A 22152-nucleotide genomic window follows, 5' to 3' on the forward strand; every position below is an offset into this window, starting at 1 on the left:
CGAAAGGTTTGTATCCGATTCCACAGAACTGTAACGAGAAAATGCATACTTAATATTTTCGATAGACTGACAAAAAAATCACATTTATAACAAAAATTTTCTTCAATGGAGTAAAAAACGCAGGTGAAATTTTTAATGCTATTTTGTCGTTGAAATATTTGTTTTGGAAATATTGAGAAATAAAATAAGTTAACATAAAAAATTGCCAGCGATTATCTCTAAAGAATTCGTTCGACATTTTATTTATGTAAGAGGTCTAGGGTATGTTAATTGCACCCACATATCCTGGCAAGCTCATTTCAGTATACCGAATCTGGGCCATGATTACTTTGAAGTAATTTAACATTTATCTTCAGGAAGTTAACTCTTCAATTTTAACTACAAAGTGAAATTAAGTTTTCTGTGTGAAAAGCAGAATATGCATCCTTTTTTTTCTTTTAAACACGTTCAAATATAGGTTTCCGATGAAGATACTTTAAATGTTCATGCAAATATACACATTTTCGTACACAAATATAGATTTTTCTTTATAGACAGTCGAAGATAACTCAGTTAACTTCCAATTGTATCGGGGCCCTGGGGTTTTCAAATAGGAGCTACAATCATTAAAGTACCCTAGATAACTTGATACTTATTGATACTTATAAAATCAATTAATATTGACTGAAAAAGCAATTTTTACTTGCTAGAAGGAATATGACGAAATATCGCACCATTTTTGTACTGTGAACTTATTCAGTAACCGATTCGTTTCGTACATTCATTCGTATCGCATAAGAGGGAACGAAAGCGAAATACGATTTTGATTGCGTTTGAGATGAATGTGAGTCGGCCTCGTGGTGTAATGTTCAGCGCATTTGCCTACCACGCAAGAGGTCTCGGGTTCGATTCCCGACATGGTTAATATAAAATATTTATTTGAAAGTGTGTTATTACACTAGAATATTTAGTCCCTGGACTGGTACCTGAAGCGTGAGACTGATCATCTTACAAAAACGTTCAAGACGCTGCGGTTGGTGTACCAATGCAGTGCCCTATGCAACATCGGAAAGGGGATAATGATGATGAGATGGATAAATGACGAATGAACGAGCTTACCAAACGAAATAGTGATAGAATAAGCCCCCTGTTAACCTATTAGTAACATCATCATTCCCTTTTCGCACCTAATGGTCCATAGGGCACTGCATTGATACACAAATTGCAGCGTATCTTGATAAAAAAAATACATGAAGGAAAGATGATCAGTCTTACGCTTCAGGTACCAGTCCAGGCCCTATGAATTATTTTAGTGTAAAAACCATCTTTTAAATTAACATTCAATATTAACCATGTCAGGAATTGAACCCGAGACCTCTTGAAAGGTAGGCAAACGCGCTGACCATTACACCACGAGGCCGACTAACTTTTCTTTATGGCCATTAAAAAAAATATACTCATTTAATATTTTATAATTTTCATTTTGATTAATTATCGGCTAATAGTTTGTCATGGGATGCACAGACATTAGTGTTAGTAATTTAACGAGAGTAGAGATAAAATAATAAACATGTATATTGATCAACAATATTTTGAGTTTGTCCAAATTTTTGTAGACAAGGACTGGATTCAACTCCCCGGGGAGCTGTTTATATTAACATATTACAACAGAGATGAAGAACATTTCAGAGAAGGGAATATAGATGTTCGAATATGGGCAGAATGGTGAATGTTACACAGTGTGTAAAGTGGACACTTTAACCAGCCATTGACAGGTCATAAGCCCTGTAGATGCCTAGACTTCTATATTACCTTCTCTTAAATGTTCTTCATCTCTGTTGTAATATGTTGATGTATACTGATGTTTTGAAAAAAAAAAAATGTAATCAAAACTGCAACTGAAGCAAAATGAAATAAATTACAAAATAAAGTAAAAAAATTACGAATATTTTTTATGGAGCAAGATATTCATATAGATTACAATAAAATCAAAAATAAAAAAGAACACGCGAAAGACTCGTTTCGTCTTGATTTTCACTTTGACTTAAATAGCACTTTCCACTTAAATAGCACTGCCCCTTCGCCGAGCTAAGACACTCGCTACAATTCGCCGGCCGTAACTTACTTTGGTGTTTGTCTGCAAGTTGTATGAGAGGACTAGGCAAGTCCCTCCGCCTGTAGAAGCACATGACTTTAGCTTCTACTGCCCCCGTCGTCGTTTTGTTCAGTTCCTCTATCCGACGGATCTGATACGGCAACGTCGAGGACGTTTCGAAATACACACAATCTGAAACAAAAGTAAATCTCATTATGCACGAGTAGAGGCGCGAGGAGAAATAGTATGTTCGGGGGAAGAGTTAGCAGGTTGGTGCCATTGTTAAATACCGAAAAATCATAATATTGTAATATTTCGTAAGAAAAATCAATCGCACGACGTCGCTGATGACTGTAATGCAGTGTAACTGTGAATTTTCGATAGAATACCATGTTTTACTGCGCCCCTTTAGTCACTCTTGTACACTACACCTAAACATACGTTAATAATGTACGAACCTTAGAGTCATAATACGTCACTAGCTGATAGAGTCGCCTATACGTACAAAAAACATTCAATAATTATCAAACACGCGGTTAGCTTCAGTCCACAGCAATACAATTTATATCTCATATATATATAATAATATCTCTTGATGTTCTTTCACGTAGACTCAGAAATAATGACATTCTGTTCCTCGGTGTCATCATAAGACTAATTATGGTTTCCATGCGCCTCTACCGAGAATAATTAAATTTGTAAATGAAAAAGATCTGGACTGTATATTAGTAGAATTAAACTGGATTCCATAATGCCGGTCTAATGTATTAACTTGTCTTTGCTTTTCTTTGTTGTATTGCTTCTATTATTTGTTACTGTATTATTATTGCTTTTCGTTGTATGATTTGTCTAAATTGGACATAGTCCGTAAATTTGTTAAAAAAATAAATACAACGGGCCTTATATTCTCAGGGGTGGCATTCTGAACCGCTCTCGCGGCCGCAGAAAACACACTATCTCGTGTATTTTGAATGTAAAGAGATAAAAGCTTTTTCTACGGCCGCGAGAGCGTTTGGAATATCACCCCTATAGCGCGAGATCGATCTGTTAGCGTGTATTTAGTACGGGAATACAAGTTAAAAATGCGTTATCTACGCGCGCTTTTGCGCTCAGAATACTACCCCTGGGCCGCAATAATAAACGCTATCTTCATCGGTAAATATCGAGGCGGTGTAAAGTAACAGTATTTATGTAAGAAAATAAGTATATTTGTACGAAAATGAAAATTATCTTCGTCGGTTACCTATTACTGAACATGTTTCGAAAAAAAAAAGTTGTAAACATATTCTATTTTTATACAGAAAACTTAATATTACTTTGTAGATAAAATTGAAGATAAATTTTAACTTCCCATTGGAATTCGGACCCAATTCGAGAATTGTAAGCGCAAACCGTCCGTTACACGTTTGTTGTTAAACTAAACACATAACCAAAAATTTGGAAGGCTATTATTCTATGCAATAGAGTTAATAGGGCTTCTCTAGCGAATTATTACTCTAAGGTACAATCATACAAATAATGTAATCAATTTATAATAGTAATAACGGTTAACGCGGCCTAAGGTGCACAAATTCAATTTGAGTTAGTTCAACTTTCTTGCCATTCAACGTTATTTGAATCAACTACAAAACATATTCATAGTGTAAGCCGATTTAAGAGTTTGATTCATGCCTTTTCGTCCCTACTGTGGGTTGCCTAAATGTGCTCCTCGTAATGAGCTTAGGTCATGGGCCAGGAAGCAGAGCGTGTTGCTTTGGTAAAAAGGATCTGGGTCGCACCATGTGAAAGAACTGATAAAAGGGTACTCGTTTGCTTTTGATCTAATAAAGGTTAGCAGAAATTAAGTGAGGGTTATCATTTCCGAAACTTCTAGATGAAGGTTCTGCAGCCCAGATGAGTAAACATTCTATGTGAATGTGATGATTTACATCATAAAGGAGCCTCATACTCGGTTGACCACTGGTTAAACCTGAGGATGTTAAAGAGCTCGCCCCCTACCTAATAGCCCGATACTTAGCGGATCTGGGCATGGAGGGGGAGATTAAGCAAAATGTAAACTCCCGCCTTCCACACTGTAGCCAGGCTCTTCATAAACCTGGGATGCTATTCTAAGTCACTCGCGCGGCACGAGAAAACGGTTTTTCTCGTGTATTTTGTATGTAAATACGCGAGATAATATGGCTGCGAGAGCGTTTGGAATACCACCCCTGGGCTTGGAGGGCGAGAACTATTTACGGGGGACCCGTCACAATAGATCATCACAGGTCGAAGTGACGTCAGGAGCTTGCATAGCATTTCCCCCAACCTATAATAATAATATGCATTTTCGTCCTAATTCGTACACACCTTGATGACGACATCACCATAATAATATTCTTGATTCACTTATTTTCCACCTATTTAGTGGCATTTATATTATATTCGTAACCCTTCGTATAGGTATTCGTAATCAAACATGCATAATTCTCATGTTATTGTAAAAATTACGAGCAAGACCAACAAATACAATATGGCAGAGAAAATCTACCCTAAGATCAGCATTTGATTTAGGCAGAGGAAAACGATTGAAAATGTCGGTCTCAAACACTAAGCTTGGAGATCGTGCTTTTGCAGTAGCCGGCCCCTCGGCCTTGAACCAATGAGGAAGTTCAGTGCTACGGAAAATTATATTACGAAAAAGGTTTTGTTACACGCGGCAAAAATTAGAGCATTTAATAGTACGGCTAAGTTTCTCAAAAATGTATGAAAAAAATTAATACAAATGCCACATCACCAGTTTTTGTCAATCAACCACCCAATGACAGCGTTGACATGTTTGTGATAGATTTTAGGTTTCCAGGAAGCCATTTTTTAAACGTTCAGTATAATGTGTTAGTTACGGGGGTCACCTTTCAAATGTCAGGACAACTCACCGATGAGAACTAGTTACGTCACGGGTGGAGTAATTACAAAATTTAAAAAATCAGAGAGATGAGAATACGATACAAAAAAAAAACAAAAAATGTCTTGTCTATTAACAGTAAAAATATAAAAAAACCACTGAACTTTTACACGAAATAACTCCCACGTCAATAATTGATTCATATGTCGTCGTTCAAAGTAGTTCATTCTTTCAAAATGTTTTTTATTTATTTTTTCGTACATTTTCGGGAAACTTTTATAAAAGAAAACATTTATTGTATCCAATTTCCCATAGGGCTGAAGCTCCTCATTGAAGATGTTTGAAAAAAAAAAGATTATTTAATTATATATTATTTCATACAGAAAATTTGCTTTTTCGAAGATAACTCTGTGAACTTCCCACTGCAGTCGGTGCCCTGCACACTCCGAGTTTGCATTGATGTGTAAATGTAGCCTCCGTGGTGGATAAAGACGAATATTATTTTATGTGCTTTTGTAAAATGTAAACGAATCCTCGAAAACAACGTGCTTAAAAATAAGGCACAAATAATTGGAACTTTGCGAATTGAATTAGCATAATTAGGTACTAGCAGTTATTGGCCTAATACTGCATCAGATATATTGTACTGTTAATGAGACAAGTGGGTTTTATCGGATTTTGACGATTGCTTCGCTACATTCGAAGCAGAAGAGACTCGACATCGCGGTTTGCTACAATAAGAAGTGTATGATGGCACCGAGACATTCCGCTCCGAGGATTAGCGGGGGGAGGATTGCGGATTAGGGGGGGTGAGGTGGGGTTAATATATATATATATATATAGAAATGGGGTGGGAAGGCGCCCACACAACACCCGCCTAGAATAATCAATACCGCCGGTGAACAAGTGGGACCCTTTGGCGGGTGGAGGGGGGTACTCGCGCATTAGATGCGTTATTCACACGGGTGGAGAGATGCTGACTGCTGACCGCGGGAGAAGAAGCCAACACAGACAACAATCCGCTTCCCGCGTACCTATCTATCTACTTTGCAATGCACTTTTACTGAGACGGAATCAATGAAGGCACTTTTCTCACATGCATATTTATGTAAATCAATATGACAATTTTTACCAACCAAGTATTTCTAAAGATCAGTAGACACCTTCGTAATACGATTTGCAAATGAGTACAATATGACGGTCTTCCAAAAATACATACATTATACATTTAAATCGGGTTGTGGTTCCGCGAGAGTCGCGGACTCACGGACCAAAGGTTCGAATCCCGATCTATCGCAAATTGATTCCCATTTTCTAATACCGAGTTATTTACAACTCATTAAAAATGACGCCAAAATTTAAATGTTTGGGGAAATCTCAAAAATATCTAGAAACTTCAGTTTTTTCTTTTCTTCTCTAAGGTTACTTTCGCTAAAACAAATAAAGATTTTTAACGGTTCTTGCCAATATATATCGACGCTGGAAATGAAAAAGTTACCAAGCGACATGTAGTAAATTTACAAAAGAGCCAATTAAAGTTTTTTTTTTGTAATTAATAACGAATCTCGTATTTTAATTCAATTATGTATAAATCACGCAAAAATAATACGTATGTACGAGATTTCTTTATTTATTAAAAAAAAAACTTTTATTTGCTCTTCTGCAAAGTTAGTCCTTGTCGCTTGGTAACTTTTTCCTTTCCAGCGTTGTTATGATCACATTTCAATATGCGAAACCTGACAGCAAAAATATCAAATCGAAAGGCTATATCTATTCTGAAACAGTTTCTTAAAGTTTTTTTTAATTAGTCAAAGGCAATAAAATAAAATTAAGTACATAATAAGCAAAGCAAAAATAAAGTGTTACTGTTCAGAAATTACTATATATTTCTCAAATTTGTTGTCTTAAATAATGCTCATCAATTTTAATATATGTATGACGTATAAGCTTTTAAAAAAATGTAAAAATATTTTATTCTATTATATACGTCTTTTAAAATACAAAAAAAGACGTATACTTCATAGAATAAAATATTTCAATATTTCAATTTGAAGCATAACAATCAAATAAGTTTTTTATTAATTTTTTAATTGTTTTTTGTCTCGAATAGAAAAACTTTCAAACTATTTTAATAAATAAAATATTTTTAGGTTTTTTATATGTATATATATTTTTATATGATTATATACGTCTTTTAAAATACAAAAAAAGACGTATATTTCATAGAATAAAATATTTTTAGGTTTTTTTTAAAGCTTAAACGTCATACATATATGAAAATTAATGAGCATTATTTAAGACAGCAAATTTGAGAAATATATAGTACAAAATAATAATAATAAAGAATAAATATATAGTAGAAATATATATACGCCATCTTTAATGGTATTTCATCCGATGCACTTTATAGGAATTAGACTTTCCCTTCTAAATGTGGATACTAATACCGCATTGCAAGTGCACAGAATACAGGGTACCCCCACTTCACCTCCTGCCTGCGTTCACTGTTCACACTTCCCTCCCCTGTTATGACGGCAGTACAATCACACCCAACTACTAAATAAGAAGAAACCAACACTACAACTTAAACAATTGCATACACGATACACCCTGAAGGGTTAAAAAAAAGAACAAAGAATGCAATAAGCATTCGCCTTAACCCTTCGGCGCGCATGTTGAAAATATTCATTTATTTATTATTTCCGTATCTCGTAAAGTTTAACAACAAAAACAACTCATTTCGGGCGTTTAGAACTGAATTTTAACTTAGGTCAATAAGTTTCGGTTGAAAATCTAGTTCCGGTCGATCACTATAAAAATGATCCAGTACTGCAGTTTATGCGAAAAAAATTCAAGCTATTCGTATTACAATATAAACGAATCTACCTGTCATATCTTTTATTGAAACGTCCTAAAGCTATAAAAAGATAAATACGAATGATGATATACAAACGCTATATTAACTAACTAGAGAAAATAAATCAAATAAAACATGTCAAATAGAGAATTTGATTATAACTCTAAAGCAACAAAAAAAAATTTACAGAATTCTAAGAGAAAAACAAAACTATTTTAAGAAGTGAATACCTGAAATTGTGATTTGAAAAGTACCTGGTTAGTGATTTACACAAAAAAAATATAATTCGAGAAAAAAAACTTATTAATATTTTAAGCATTAACTTCGTGGTCACATTTTACTAAAAGTTATTAAATATTTGTATTTAACCACTTAACGAATTTTCTACAGGAGTTAAAATCTTACATATAAATAATAAATGGTTAAAAGTAAATATTATGGAAATATTGCACATTAGGAAAGCTTTTAAAAATAATGCTACTTTGATCGGTAATCAAAGAACCTTTCAATTTGCCCCATCCATTGTAATGGTCACCTACCTATTAAACTCACGCCCCTCCCTCATTTTCAACTATTTCTCCTACAACAAGAAATATTTTTCTAACCTAATCGAAGCATGTTTGTCCTAATCAGTGCATGTGCTTATTAAAATTCATGTCGTGTTGGTTTTATATTTTTGCGCAACAACTATGGTGAAGGTGTACAGTGGGTTTTGCATGTTGGTTTAATTGGTGTCCTGACGAAGAGACGGGTACGTCTTGGAACCGGTAGACATAGAAAACTCGGTAAGTGGTTATGTCCAAATATTCAATAACATTTAGAAAAAATAACTTATTTATATCACAATAAGGTGATACTGAATATATTTTTGTCAAAAACCCCCGGCAACATAAATAGTCGATTGACTAATTAAATACAAAAATTCCTGTGAGGGGTTTAATGTAATTGAACCTAGGTTCGAGTCATGGGTTATCACTTCTAGGAACAATTAATAGCTACCTGCGAACCCGGAAAGTCCTAAATTTCGTTAGTTAACAATTGATTTGGCATTGATTAGTCGTTTTTTTGGAGTGTTCCTATTTTATTAATGCAAAATGTCTACGAGACATAAACTTTCGTTAGGAAAAAAATCAATTATTGTTGCGTTATCTAAATAATACCTTTCTAATTGTGATATAGCAAGGCAAATACAATGAATATACTGTGAGGAGATTTCTGAAAAAAATCAAAGAACCCACTACACTAAATCGAATAGTGGGCACAGTATTAAAACGCTGCATTTCAAAACGTGATCGTGTTCTAAAAAAATAATCACTAAGAAATCGGTTCGCATCAGCTCCAGAACTAAGAGCACGACTACAGGAAACCACCGGTGTCAGTGTTAGTGTACGCACAGTCACAAATAGACTACTAGAATTTGGATTACTGCCCTGAAGACCTGCTAAAAAATCTCTATTTAATCAGAAAACGAAAAAAGAACCGTTTGGAATGGGCGAAAGAAAATAAAAATGGACAGATAATGATTGGGAAAGAGTTGCATTTTCTGATGAATCAAAATTAAATTTGATTGGTCCAGACGGTTTGCTGACAGTTCGCCGCCGAGCTGGAGAACGATACAGCGACGAATGTCTTGCACCCACAGTTAAACATTCGCCTTATTCATGGTGTGGGGATGCATCACAAAATTGGGTGTTGGTAATTTAATAATGATAGAAGGGTCAGTTAATGCTGAAAAATATTATTAAATCATTTTAAAGCGTGTTTTGCCAACAATTGAGAATATAACTGAAGAAATTGATGACCCTGTATTTCAGGATGATTCTGAAAAAAAAATTAGGAAGAAATCTTCGAAAACGGTGCGTTAAAAATTTTAATAGAACAAGTGTGGTATGAAGAAATTTCCGCAGAATTTTTTAGTAAGCTATACAAATCGATGCCAAGACGAATAATAGCGCGATAAAGGTCAAAGGCGGTCATACAAAATATTAATGTTGTTCTAGTTAAATAATAAGTATTTTTAAAAAGATGCTTTAGGATGTTTTACTTACTAAATTAATATTTTTAAAATTCAATATTTCAATTTGAAGCATAACAATCAAATAAGTTTTTTTATTCATTTTTTGTCTCGAATAGAAAAACTTTCAAACTATTTTGAAATGTTAAAATAAGTGTTCCATTGATGATTACCTGTATGTATACATATAGGTAATCATCAATATTTTAATTTGAAGCATAACAATCAAAGAAGTTTTTTTATTCATTTTTTAATGTTTTTTTTCTCGAATAGAAAAAAATTCAAAACTTTTTTTTAATGTCAAAATAAGTGTTTCGTTGATAATTAGCTATATGTATACATTTAGGTATACTTATAAGCATAAAATTGGAAAATGTGTTAGAATGGAACGGAAAAATAAATAAATATCTAAGTTCTTTTTTTTACGGTTTCGGATATTTATGTTGCCGGGGGTGTACTTAAGTCATTAATAATCCAAAATAAGGCCTATGTAAAAATTAAACGGTTAAAAATTTATAAAAACATTTGACCCAATTTAGAGAATTATGGACAGTAAAATGGAAAATCCCTAGATTCGACAGTTAAATTTTCCGAGGAAATCCTAACACCACACTACCCCCGGGAAGGAGAAGGTTTTTGCGATCGTGAATAAGGAATGAGATTTACATTCGGCAGACAGCCTTCGGTATGGGGCGAAAGGAAAAAGGAGAAATAACGCAAAAGCTGCGCGGGTATGGCCGTTTTTACACCACAGCAAAAATCTACCCGGCCCGATAAAATAACATGGGGTGAATTGACTTTTAACGTATGATGATTTTTAAAAATTTAATTTATTAATTGGCAGGTAAACGAACACCACGGGGCCGATTAATCTCCACTCGATTTCCTTTATTACAATTTTCACCCGCGAGTAGAAACTAAAAAAATTAAACGAAAAAAGAAAACAATAAATAAGTATCATCCCACTTTAATTTTACCGGGACGGGCGGTTGAGACTACTATGCAACTACTATGGGGAACAGGATATCAAAATGACATAAACAGACTACAAAGACAGCAAAATAAAATATTAAAGTTAGTATATGACCTTCCCTATCTAACAGCAACTAAAGAACTTTTTGAACAAACTAAACAATTAAACGTAACTGAACTCTTTATACTAGAATCTTTAAATTTTATTCATAAATTAGCCACTGATGTAATTGTAGACGAAGAATTAAAACTTGAAAAAAACTGTAGTAAACATGAACACAATACGAGAATATCAGAAAAATATCATATACAATCTTTTAAAACGAGAAAAGGACAATCGAGACTTATAAACCATGGACTGAAATTATACAATAAACTACCAGACAAAACTAAACAAAAGACTCAGGCAACCTTTACAAAAGATGTTAAAAATATTATTATTAACAGTAGAATGTGAATTTTAAAAGTGAAAACATTCTGTTAAATGTATGTAACCCGTAAGGGTTTATCAATAAAATTTAAATAAAGACGATGCATGTGAAATAGGCCTTTGGGTACTATTAATTTATTTGCATAATGTAGACACAAGTCCCAAATGCACCGAACTAACGTAGGCGGAGAGAAAAGAACGCCACTTTGATATATCTTTGCATGCATACTATTTTATCTGTTTTTTTTATGAAAAGAAGATAAGTATATAAAACAAGAAATATTGATTCGGATTTCGGGGTTGAATTTCCCTGGTGTGAATGAGCCTACTGAGTGTCGCGTCACGGGCGTAGTACTCTCCATTCACGGGTGGCGCCGGCCGGCCGGCCGCTTATTGGCTATTCGGTGTTTGGCCAGCGGCCCACCTGCTGCCGGTTACCGGCTACCCGCGCCGACCGCGGCCTCTCCGACTGGCTAGTCACTACACTAGACTATTGCTAGACCACAAACGAAAGACTGTTCCCTAATGTCATCCGCAACGAAGGGGGGCGCGGCACAATGGGGCGAACAGCTTATTTTTATCCTAAAATTCAATAACTTTGAAACCAACAAGAATATTGACAAAAAATCGGAGGAAATATTACCAATTAATATAAATTCGTAATACATAAAAAAATTGTCTAGTTTTATTCGTAGTAAAAATATAATTTTTGTGCAATGTGAGAAAAACGCATAGATTATTATTATTTATTTATATTTAAATTATTTGTTGACAATTCTTGATGGAATTCCATTGTGATGATGTAAAAACTTATATTTACATATAAGTTATTAATTTAAAAGTATTTAGTACACTTCCACTTATTTATTTGACCAATTAGCGCTTTCACCCTCTAATGGGCATCTTCAGACTGGTGAATATTATACAGTGTAAGGAAAATTTATATAAAACTAAATATTATCTTAAGTGTACGTACAATTAAAAACAAGTTGAAAAAAATACGATACGCAATATTTCAATGGAACAGAGTGAGACAAATTATTGAAACATGTGTTGGCGGTGTACTTTATGAGAAGATTCTATTATATGAAAAACATTTATTGTTTTATTACAATGTACAGGGTCCAACTAAGGGGGCTAATAAGGGTGAGTTTTTGAATTCTATCTGCTGATTAATCAAAATTCTCTCGCTTTTATTTTTTATCCTATTTATTTCTAAAATTTCCAATCTATCTAACTTTTGACCTTTATGTCCTACATGTAAATTTTTTATGTTTTTGATGTCTATTAGAGGGTGAAAGCGCTAATTGGTCATATAAATAAGTGCAAGTGTACCAAGTATTTTTTTAATTAATAACTTATACGTAAATATAAGTTATTACATCATTACATGGATTATTTTTTATAAAATACGTTATATTATAAAAATAATAATCAGTATTTACGTCACTTTTAAAAGTGTATTTTTCTTACAAAGGTGTTTTTTTTAAATATCTCTCTATTTCCAAAACTACTCGCAAGAGATCTTGATTTTTATAATTCCGTATTTAAAAGTGCTTTTGCCTCGTCTTCCAATTCCATTACTTCGCGTGATGTAGACATACCTTTGCTAGAAATATATGGATCGGAACTGTACGAGAGTGTGAAAAACATCTTCATTTGTTGATGACCGTGAACATTTTCTTGCGTGGTGCGGGCGATAACACTTGTAATCCTTGTTTCTCGCTACCTGAGCATCTTCTGAAAGCTGTCCCAATGGTAGTGAAGAGTGATGTTTTACAATATTTTCTCCATGTATTAGGAGCTTATGTACAGAAGTAGGGATATAGTAACATTCGTACTCTTGTCCATAATATTCGGCCGTTGTTTTTGCACAACTTGCGAATATTTGTGAGTTTATAGATTTTCCACTTGTAATGTATTGTAAAATTATGTAAAATCTATCTTTAAGTTCCTCTTTTACCGCAGATATTTTTGCATTTCACGTGTATTTAGAAAAAAAACCTCCTTGCAGTATTCTCATCATTGGAATTACTTCCCTGACTTGTCAAACATTGGTTTGTCAATAATTATTTTTGGCTCATCTCTAATTTTTTTTGGACTTGTGCTTTCTTTATTTGTCATTAGTATTTGTTTTCCTCGGTCCGAACGGACCATTTTTTTTAATTCTAATTTTTAAGATATATGTAAAATACATTCCATAAATCTGATCCAGCAGTGTAATGTTGAAAGCCTAAAGCTGTAAGCTTCTTGTCTGTCTTTTTTAGTTCTAACGAGTTTCAGATTATTCATTTCAGTAGGTTTCGCTACACATGTTGTGCATCCTGATGAAGATGTAGTGTCTGTGAAAACTTGTGTTACTTTGCCGTCAATCGCAGTCAGAAACATTTGGTGCCTTACAGAAGTAGTAGCATGTTCAGAATGAAGCATCTGCGTAGGAAGAAGCACTGAAATTTCATGTTCTATTCCCGAAATAACTTCGCGTGTTTTTGCTGGTGTTTTCTTTGGTAAACTCGATTGATATTGGACGGCAGTATCTGTTAGATGATGGTGTTTGAGTTTCCTATATCCGAGAGAGTCACCAACTTGAGAGGAACTAAAGAGGCAATAAAAAGATTAGCATCTAAAATAAGTTCATGTTCATCAGTTAAAATTTGTTTGTACTCTGCCTGTCCTAGCGATCCATCACACCCCCATTTTACGTATATAATCATTTCTTAAGCATCTGATATATTGATAGAGTCGATCTTTAGAATCCATTTCAGTTAAGAAAGCTCTGAAGTTTAACACTTATTTTTACATCTGTAACACTGATCCTATCGGGGTAGCATTCTGATTTTGCTTCCGATATTATTTTGTAAAATGAGTACTTTACATCTTTTACCGTCAAGAACATTTTTTAATAATTGGTATCTGTCTCTGTAAATGTTTAAGTCCACATAAATAGACAGGGCTTCATCCTTAGAAAAAAATATTGCGGTCTGCCCGTCACTTTCAAGAAAAGTTAACAGGCTGCTTTTCAATTCCGGGGACGAATTTCTTCATTTCTCAATTTTAATTGCTTGCGTCGAATCTCCAATCGATCTCAATGCTTGTAAATGGGAAAAACTTATTTGATCTACTTCAGAATGTTTTGTTAATTTGGCGGCTTTATTCTTTTTTGGTGATTCGGAAGACTCCTCGTAGTCCTCGCATGGTGTACCTCCTTTGGATTCGGATATATATGTTTCTGCATCGTCGAAGTTTATGATGAATTCTGTATTCAACCAGTCTTTAAAAAGGGGCGTGAGTTTAATAGGTATAGAGTGACTATTACAATGGAACATCGTATAATGGGCTATATTGAAAGGTTGTTTGGTTATTGATAAAAGGGGATATTATTTTTTAGTGTATGGTGAAGGTGTATAGTGGGTTTTGCATGTTGGTTTAATTGGAGTCCTGATGAAGAGGTGGGTAAGTTTTGAAACCGGTAGACATAGAAAAGTTAATAAGTGGTTATACACGAATATTTAATAACATTTAGTAAAATGTTTGACCACAAAGCTCACGCTTTAAATATTAATTATATTAACTAAGTTGTATTTTTTGTTTCAAAAGTATGTAATCTTCTTCTTCCAAGTCGGTCCCTCAATGCTGAGGATCGTGATCACCATGAACACTTCTAATTAGTCTGTTCCACTCCAGTCTGTCCTCAGCCCGACGTACTGACTCATCAAATTTTAGCCCCGTAGCCACCTTTATTTGGTCAGTCCATCTATATGGGATTCTACCCCGGCTTCTCCTACCTTCAACTCGGCCAGACATTATTGCCTTTTCTAGATTGTCTGGCTCACGTCTAGCAAAATGTCCAAAGAAAGACAGTATCCTTCTCAAACACACCACTGATAGACTAGTTGTAATATGGGGCTCTTCCAGTATCGATGCATTCGTCCTTCTGGCTGTCCAAGGCACTCGCATCAGCCTTCTCCAACACCATATCTCAAATGCATCGATCCTCTTCCTCTCGTAGGCACGCATTGTCCACGTTTCAGCCCCATAAAGGAAAATAGAGAATACCAGAGCTCCCATCAACAGCTTTTTTGTGTTTATTGGTATACCTCGATCTCGCCAAATCTTCTCCAAACGGTTCATTGCTCTTTGGCCATTTGAAGCCTAAGTATGTTATAGTGTTTTCATAATTTACCAAATATTACAAGATGAGCGGGATTTTTTTTAAAGACGTGAATAACCGTGTAAGAAAATGGAAAACAAATTGGTGGAGCGGTGTTCAAACATCGGACCTCCTCATTCCCACTATTCACGAGACTACAGCCCTCTTGCTAATAAACTGAAATAACTAAGAATCAAAACTATTCATGTCAATCTTATTATACCAATTATTTGTGCACATTTTTTCAATACGATCCAATATAAAAGATTTTTCGTTTTAAAATTATACCATATTTATCAATTATAAAAACATATTGTTTTATTGCCTCTCAAAATAAATGAAAACAAGGAAAAAGAATACTAAAGAAGTAAAACAACCAAGTTATTAAAATAACACCCAAAAAAGTGTAGAAATTTTTGCGTCAATTACAATAACCTATACATCTGTAGAGTAGAAAAATAAAATGGGATACGACAAATTAATTTATTTAAAAAAAAATTGCTTTTGATTTTTTTTACACAATGGCTCATTTCACACCATGGCAAAAATCCAAACAATATAACAGGGAACAAATAAAATAACAGGGAGGATTAATATTTATTGTATTATAATGAACTATTTATTGTATTTATTTATTAAATCCAGGCAAATGCAATAACCAGTACACTATGAGGCCGATTATTCTCTTATTTATTTTTTCCATTATTATGGAATTTTTTTTCATTATTTCCATTTGCAAGATTATTATTTCCTTTTGCAAGATTTTTACCTACGAGTACTAGCCGCTTAATAAATTAAAAAAATATAATTAATGATAATCCACCCTAATTTTACCGCGCCGTATAGATTTGGACGACATGTGTGAAATAGGCCAATTGGCGATGCTGCATTTTCAAGAAGTGCAGAATAGCAGCCTAGCGGAAGTAAAGAGGAAAACTAGACACTGGAGTGCACAGCGCAGTGGGCAGCGGCAGGTTACATCAGGTTCTGGTGAAGGACCCGCGAGAGGGAAACGCATCGCGCTCGCTTTCGGTGGAACGCTCCATCCGGCTCGGGGGCCGACCGGGGCGCCATCTTCCGCAAACACTTCCAACGTCTACTTCGCAAAAATGTAGACCGTGAGGCAACAATGGCCCACTGAGGCATTGGGTCAGGCGGGGGGGAGGGCCGGCGGCGGGGGCGGGAGGTACGGCTCGAGAGGGGGGGGCAGGTGGGTCAACGGCCGTCGGCGCGCGCGGCCACTGCCATTGCCATCTCGCCGGTAGAGGCGCGCGGCCGGCGATCGGCGTCTGGGCTGCCGCGGTGGTGCGACAGAACTTAACTTACGATAGTTTTTTTTTTTTTAATTTATTGCAGCGGCATTAGGCTAATCCCAGCATTGGATAACTAGCTCGTGTTGGATAGGAGATGGTCGAACCCTCGAATCCGTTACTAATTTACTGTCCCGACGCCAATTATTCGATACAGAAATCTTATTCAAAACCGATAGCCGAATGAGATTACTAAGAGCTAAATCGTACGAGAATAGACTGGCATGGCATTACATTGAATCGCGAGTACCTACAACGAAGGCAAGTTTATCACAAGTAAATTATGTAAATACTATATATGAATCAGGCGTTGGTCCCGTGGCTAGCGTTGCGAACTCGCGGATCAAAGGACCAGGGTTCGAACCACACTCTACCCCAACTTGATTTCCATTTTCGTTGAAAATGGCCACCAAAATAGATGTATTTGGGTAAATTATCAAAACTTGATAAATGTTTTCAGTATAAATATGAATGGGCGCGTTTTATTACACTAGTAAAATAAACTAATTGTTTTTGATCTCCATGTCAAATATATTTCAACATTTATTGTCATTACTTATTATTAAAAGACAGAAGGATAGTTTTTGGCACCACAACAGTCCGAGATGCTCAAATACGGTGATGAAAACATCTAGGCTCGAGAACAATGACTTTTTTTAACTCACTAGGAATCGAATCCAGAATAAAATCTATTTCTTTTTTATTAAAAAAAGAAATACATATATATATTTATCAACATTAATACAAAATATTTACGAGTGTAACTTAACATATGGCACTATGTTCCAAATCAAAAAGATTTTTAGTTTTACAATTTTTACGCATTATACGAGTCAATAATAGTAAAATAGATCATATTTGGACTTTTAATAGAAAATCTCACAAACAAGCCACTAAACATGGCTTGGCGGGAGGATTAAGGATTAATTGGTGATCACATGACTAAAATTATTTATCAAGAAACAATCAGAAATAATATACATCCATTGGTGAAGGTCGACTTGTTTATTAAGAAACTGTGAAAATAATTTAGTTTCATCAGCAATCACTAATCTGGACATCCTTGAATAATTAGCAAAATGTTCCATTAGTGTGCAAATCGGTGTGGTAATTTGGTCTAGGGCCTATTTCGGATAACAGACGATGACCAAAAGAAAATAATCATTATAATTCCCCATAGCTGGACCCGGTGGTGCATATGGCACCGCATTGGTATCTACATCCGCTAAAGGCTATCAGTTTTATAGATTTCAAGTATGATGTATTAGTAGCACAGGAAAGCATGTAATTTTAATGTATATATTAAATAAAAGGCAATGTTCGTATGTATGTTCTCGATGGACTGAATAAGTACTGGACCGATTTACGTGCGGTTTTCAATAAAATGATGAGCTTCGCTATGCGCATATTGATAGCCTTTAAAATCTTAAATCTGTTGGGTGGAAAAAGCTTGTTAGCGTTAATGTTTTATTCATCGTTTACCAGGGCTGCATTCGACAAGAATGCATATACAAAACAACGAAAGGATGTTGTTTTTTTGCGTATAAAAAGTTTGTTTTTGAATGTTTACAAACAACATTAGCTTTTTATGAATCCTAATCAGATTATTTCCTTAAATACCTTATGATTTCTACCCCTTTATTTATTTTTATTCACCAAAATTATTATTTCCTAATTCATTGATTTTATTGATTTATTACTAACCCAACATTTATTTAAAATACTTAATAAAGCAATATCTAATAATATTTAAAAAACTAAAACAAGTCACACAGAGTGACTTTACTGTGTGACCTACATGTAAAATAATACCTTATTAGGGGTAACATATTAGCGAAAAAGCGAGTCATAAAAACTCTAATTATTTTTCTATAAAAACTTCTTTATTGTAGTTGAAAGATCAATGAAGCATTTCTCGTAATTGGCTTCATACAGTTTAGTTATAAAATTAATTGTTAATGCCTAAAAACTTTTGACGTTATCATCATCATTCCCTTTATGGCATCTAATGGTCCATAGGGTACTACGTTGGTACACCAATTGCAGTGCATCCTGATATTTTTTTTGTAACATGAAGGTAAGATGATCAGTCCTACGATTCAGTCGCCAGTCTAGGGATTTTAAAATATTCTAGCGTGAAAACACCTTTTAAAATAAATATTTTCACGTCAACTATGCCGGGAATCGAATCCGAGAAGTCTCACATGGTAGGCAAACGCGCCGACAAATATAAAATATCTCCTAACTAGTTATTTAGACTTAATGCGTTTCCATAGAATGCCCACAATATTTGCGACAGTCTAAAAATATTAATTTCAATAATATTATTTCCTAAGCTGATTGGAATGATATTTTGTCTGCAAGTATTACTCGATTACTACAATCCATGTTATACCTTCAACGTTGACCAAATAAAAACTTCAACACTATGATAATTTGAACCTCTCTGCAATCATACATCTGTTCTACGGTCTAAGGAGCATTTTAGTCTTCGGTGGCGAAATGCTAATTTGGCATTTGTTACTAAACAGCATAAACAATATTTCGTAATTTAAATAAAATATTTTTTACGGCCCAGATTTTTCACAATTTATTGCTTACATATCCATTAAACAACCACATTCACAACGGAGTTTAATTTTCTTTCATTCTTATTTTGCCAACTCAAAGCTTCGCTTTCATATTATTATTTGTGGTCCTGCGGCTAGTGTCGCGGACTCGCGGACCAAATGTACGAGGTTCGCACTCCGATTTCCCACAACTTTATTCCCACTTTCTCATAGTACGTTAATAATTACTAAAATGCAGAATAGAAGCAGCCCGAACAGCATTTAACAAAATGAAAAATCTTATTTCTGACGATAGTATCAACCTTAAGTTGAGACAGACCCTAATCGCTTTCGGTAAGGGCTGATTTGAAGGTCAATAAGATATTGTTTTTAATTGAATATTACAACCAAAATTATCTTCTTTTGTAAAAAAAAAATACAATTCTATAGAGAAAGGTTACAACTAAAGTATATCAATATTATTTTTTTTAAAGTATTACCGAAGGCATAATTTTAAGTAGAAATAAAATAAAATGTCACAAAAACGAATGTGATTTAAAATACTTGTATTTCTTTCAAACTCAAAAAAATTAAATTTTGCTTCGGCCACTTTCATGTTCAATTTATTATCTTAAAATTATTGCGACAAATTTTAGTTCAATACTTAGTCTTAATTGAGATCCCAGATACCTAAGTTAAGTCTAAGTTTGAAATGGCATAATCTGCCGGTCTAAAAGAAATTATATTTTAGTTACATTAAACTTTTAAGTATATTTTTTTAACAGAAATACCCTTTAAAATGATTGTTTTTATCTAATTCATGTTTTTTTTATTATTGCGCGATTAACAAAAAACATTCGTTTTAAAATGGAAAAATGTGTGATTTCCTAATTTTGCGTTCGTTTTACCAGACTACAGCCTTAAAGTTGATATTATAAACCGCCTTGAAGCATTTGAAATGTGGATCCACCGTAGAATGTTAAGAATATCTTCGACCGATATGATAACCAGCAATGAAATATTACGTAGAGCCGCTACTAACAGAGAACTATTCACCACTTTTTTCATATTTTGGCCATGCGTTGAGAGGTGATAAATATGCCATACTTCAGCTTGTCACGAAGGGGAAGATCGAGAGACGCATAGGAGTCGGAAGAAAACTGCTCTCCTGGCTTCGAAACATCCGAGCATGGACCGGGATTAGAACAGTGGAGGAGCTGTTTCGCACTGCTCAGGAAAGGGAAGCTTTCTCCCAAGTGATCGTCAACGTCGGGGGGACCCGACACGATACGTGAAGAAGAAGAATAATTACTTGAAAATGGCCCCCAGAATTGAACACAAATGTTGATTTTTCTTTGAAAATAAATTTAGGGGTTATTTAGGGTGGGCGGAACCTATCACATAAGTCAAAATGCCTTACTTTTCAGGAAACAGTTTTTTGTCACAAAAATTGCGGGAATCAAATCTAACATTGAAAGAATATCCTTTTTTCTCCATACATATAGGAATTGAATTATTGCTAATAATCGGAAATACATAGTTTGGTGACAGCCCTTCAATGTTACGTTGTTTATGGCATAAAGTTTGAAAATATTATTTGAAAAAACTTTTTTTACAGTTTATAACTAATAAATTTATTTTGAGTAATAAAGTACAATGATGATATTATCCTTAATAACGTTATTTACTAAACACGCTAACAGAGTGATCCTCTTAGCGCAATTCCGTTCAGAATACCAGCCCAGGGCCCCGATTACAATGGGAAGTTAACACAATTATTATCGACTGTCTATAAAGAAAAACCGATATCTGTGTACAAAAATGAGTAGATTTGCTTGAAAATTTTGTCGGTAACCTATAATTGAACATGTTTAGAAGAAAAAAAATTGGATGCATATTCTGTTATTTATACAGAAAAACTTAATTTTACTTTGTAGATAAAATTAAAGATAAATGTTAACGTTCCATTGAAATCGGGGCCCAGGGCCGGTATTCCAATAGGAAGTTAAAATTTATCTTCAATTTTATCTACAAACTAAAATAATGTTTTCTGTGTAAAAAATAAAATATGATTTAAAGAAAAATCTAAACATGTTCAATTACGGATTACCGTCGAAGATAATATAAATGTTCATACACATTTACACATTTTCGGCTCAGGTGAAGTGAACAAACGGACAAAATGGTTAAACTCTTGTAGTCATTTTAACTCGGAGCTTTTTGCCCATCTTTTTTTACTAAACTGTTTTGATCATTTTAATTAAGATGGACGTTTGGTACATCAAAAAATGATAAAACAGTTTTTTTATTCTACTGATTACAGAAATGTAATAAAAGCGGGTACCGTGGCGTCGCGGATTTGATTCCCGCCAGTTGCAAGAGAAAATTCAATCAAGTGTTTTCTCGATTGGTTTGGATATTGTGGTGTTTATTAATAACTTCCTTCAATATCCTTTCGTTTTCAAGGCTCTAAAATAGAGGCTTAGCTGGCTATTTTTTTTTTTTTAAACTTCACCTTCGAAATTACAGTATGTTCACTTTCACTATAATGGGCTCATATCATTTATAGCCAAAAGAGAACTGTACCGGGTCCGAACCTACACAATGCAAAAAGTTTATGATCATCTGCCGAAGATTATAATTTGCAATTAAAACTAGCAACAAACTAAAACACGGCGAGTGAAACCTTAATTAATATTATTCGTTTACTTACTTTGAGTTTGTCCAAACGTTTGTAGGCAAAATACTGGATTTTACACCCTAGGGAGTCATTAAGATTGACAAATTACAACAGGGATTGAAAACATTTTAGAGAAGGGAATATGGAAGTCTAAGCATTAACATGTAAATGTTATCAACTATCAAATATCTAAATTTAGAAAATGGGGTCTAGAATTTCAACCGTCCATGCGCTC

At 34.3% G+C, this 22152-nt stretch overlaps 1 protein-coding gene across 2 annotated transcripts in view; it reads right to left on the bottom strand.

The window, feature by feature from the left end:
• The window catches only part of MTA1-like (metastasis associated 1-like), a 135910-nt gene that overhangs the window by 80594 nt on the left and 33164 nt on the right, over window positions 1-22152 (bottom strand). For both annotated transcript variants that reach the window (XM_088233770.1, XM_088233769.1), the window contains exon 2: window positions 2105-2266. In XM_088233770.1, the coding sequence (XP_088089896.1) occupies window positions 2105-2266 (162 nt within the window). The remainder of the gene's footprint in view (window positions 1-2104; window positions 2267-22152) is intronic.

This window comes from Micrasema longulum, unplaced genomic scaffold (genome assembly GCF_059751315.1).
Source record: "Micrasema longulum isolate JH-2025_06_02 unplaced genomic scaffold, ASM5975131v1 h1tg001149l, whole genome shotgun sequence".
Classification (NCBI taxonomy): domain Eukaryota; kingdom Metazoa; phylum Arthropoda; class Insecta; order Trichoptera; family Brachycentridae; genus Micrasema; species Micrasema longulum.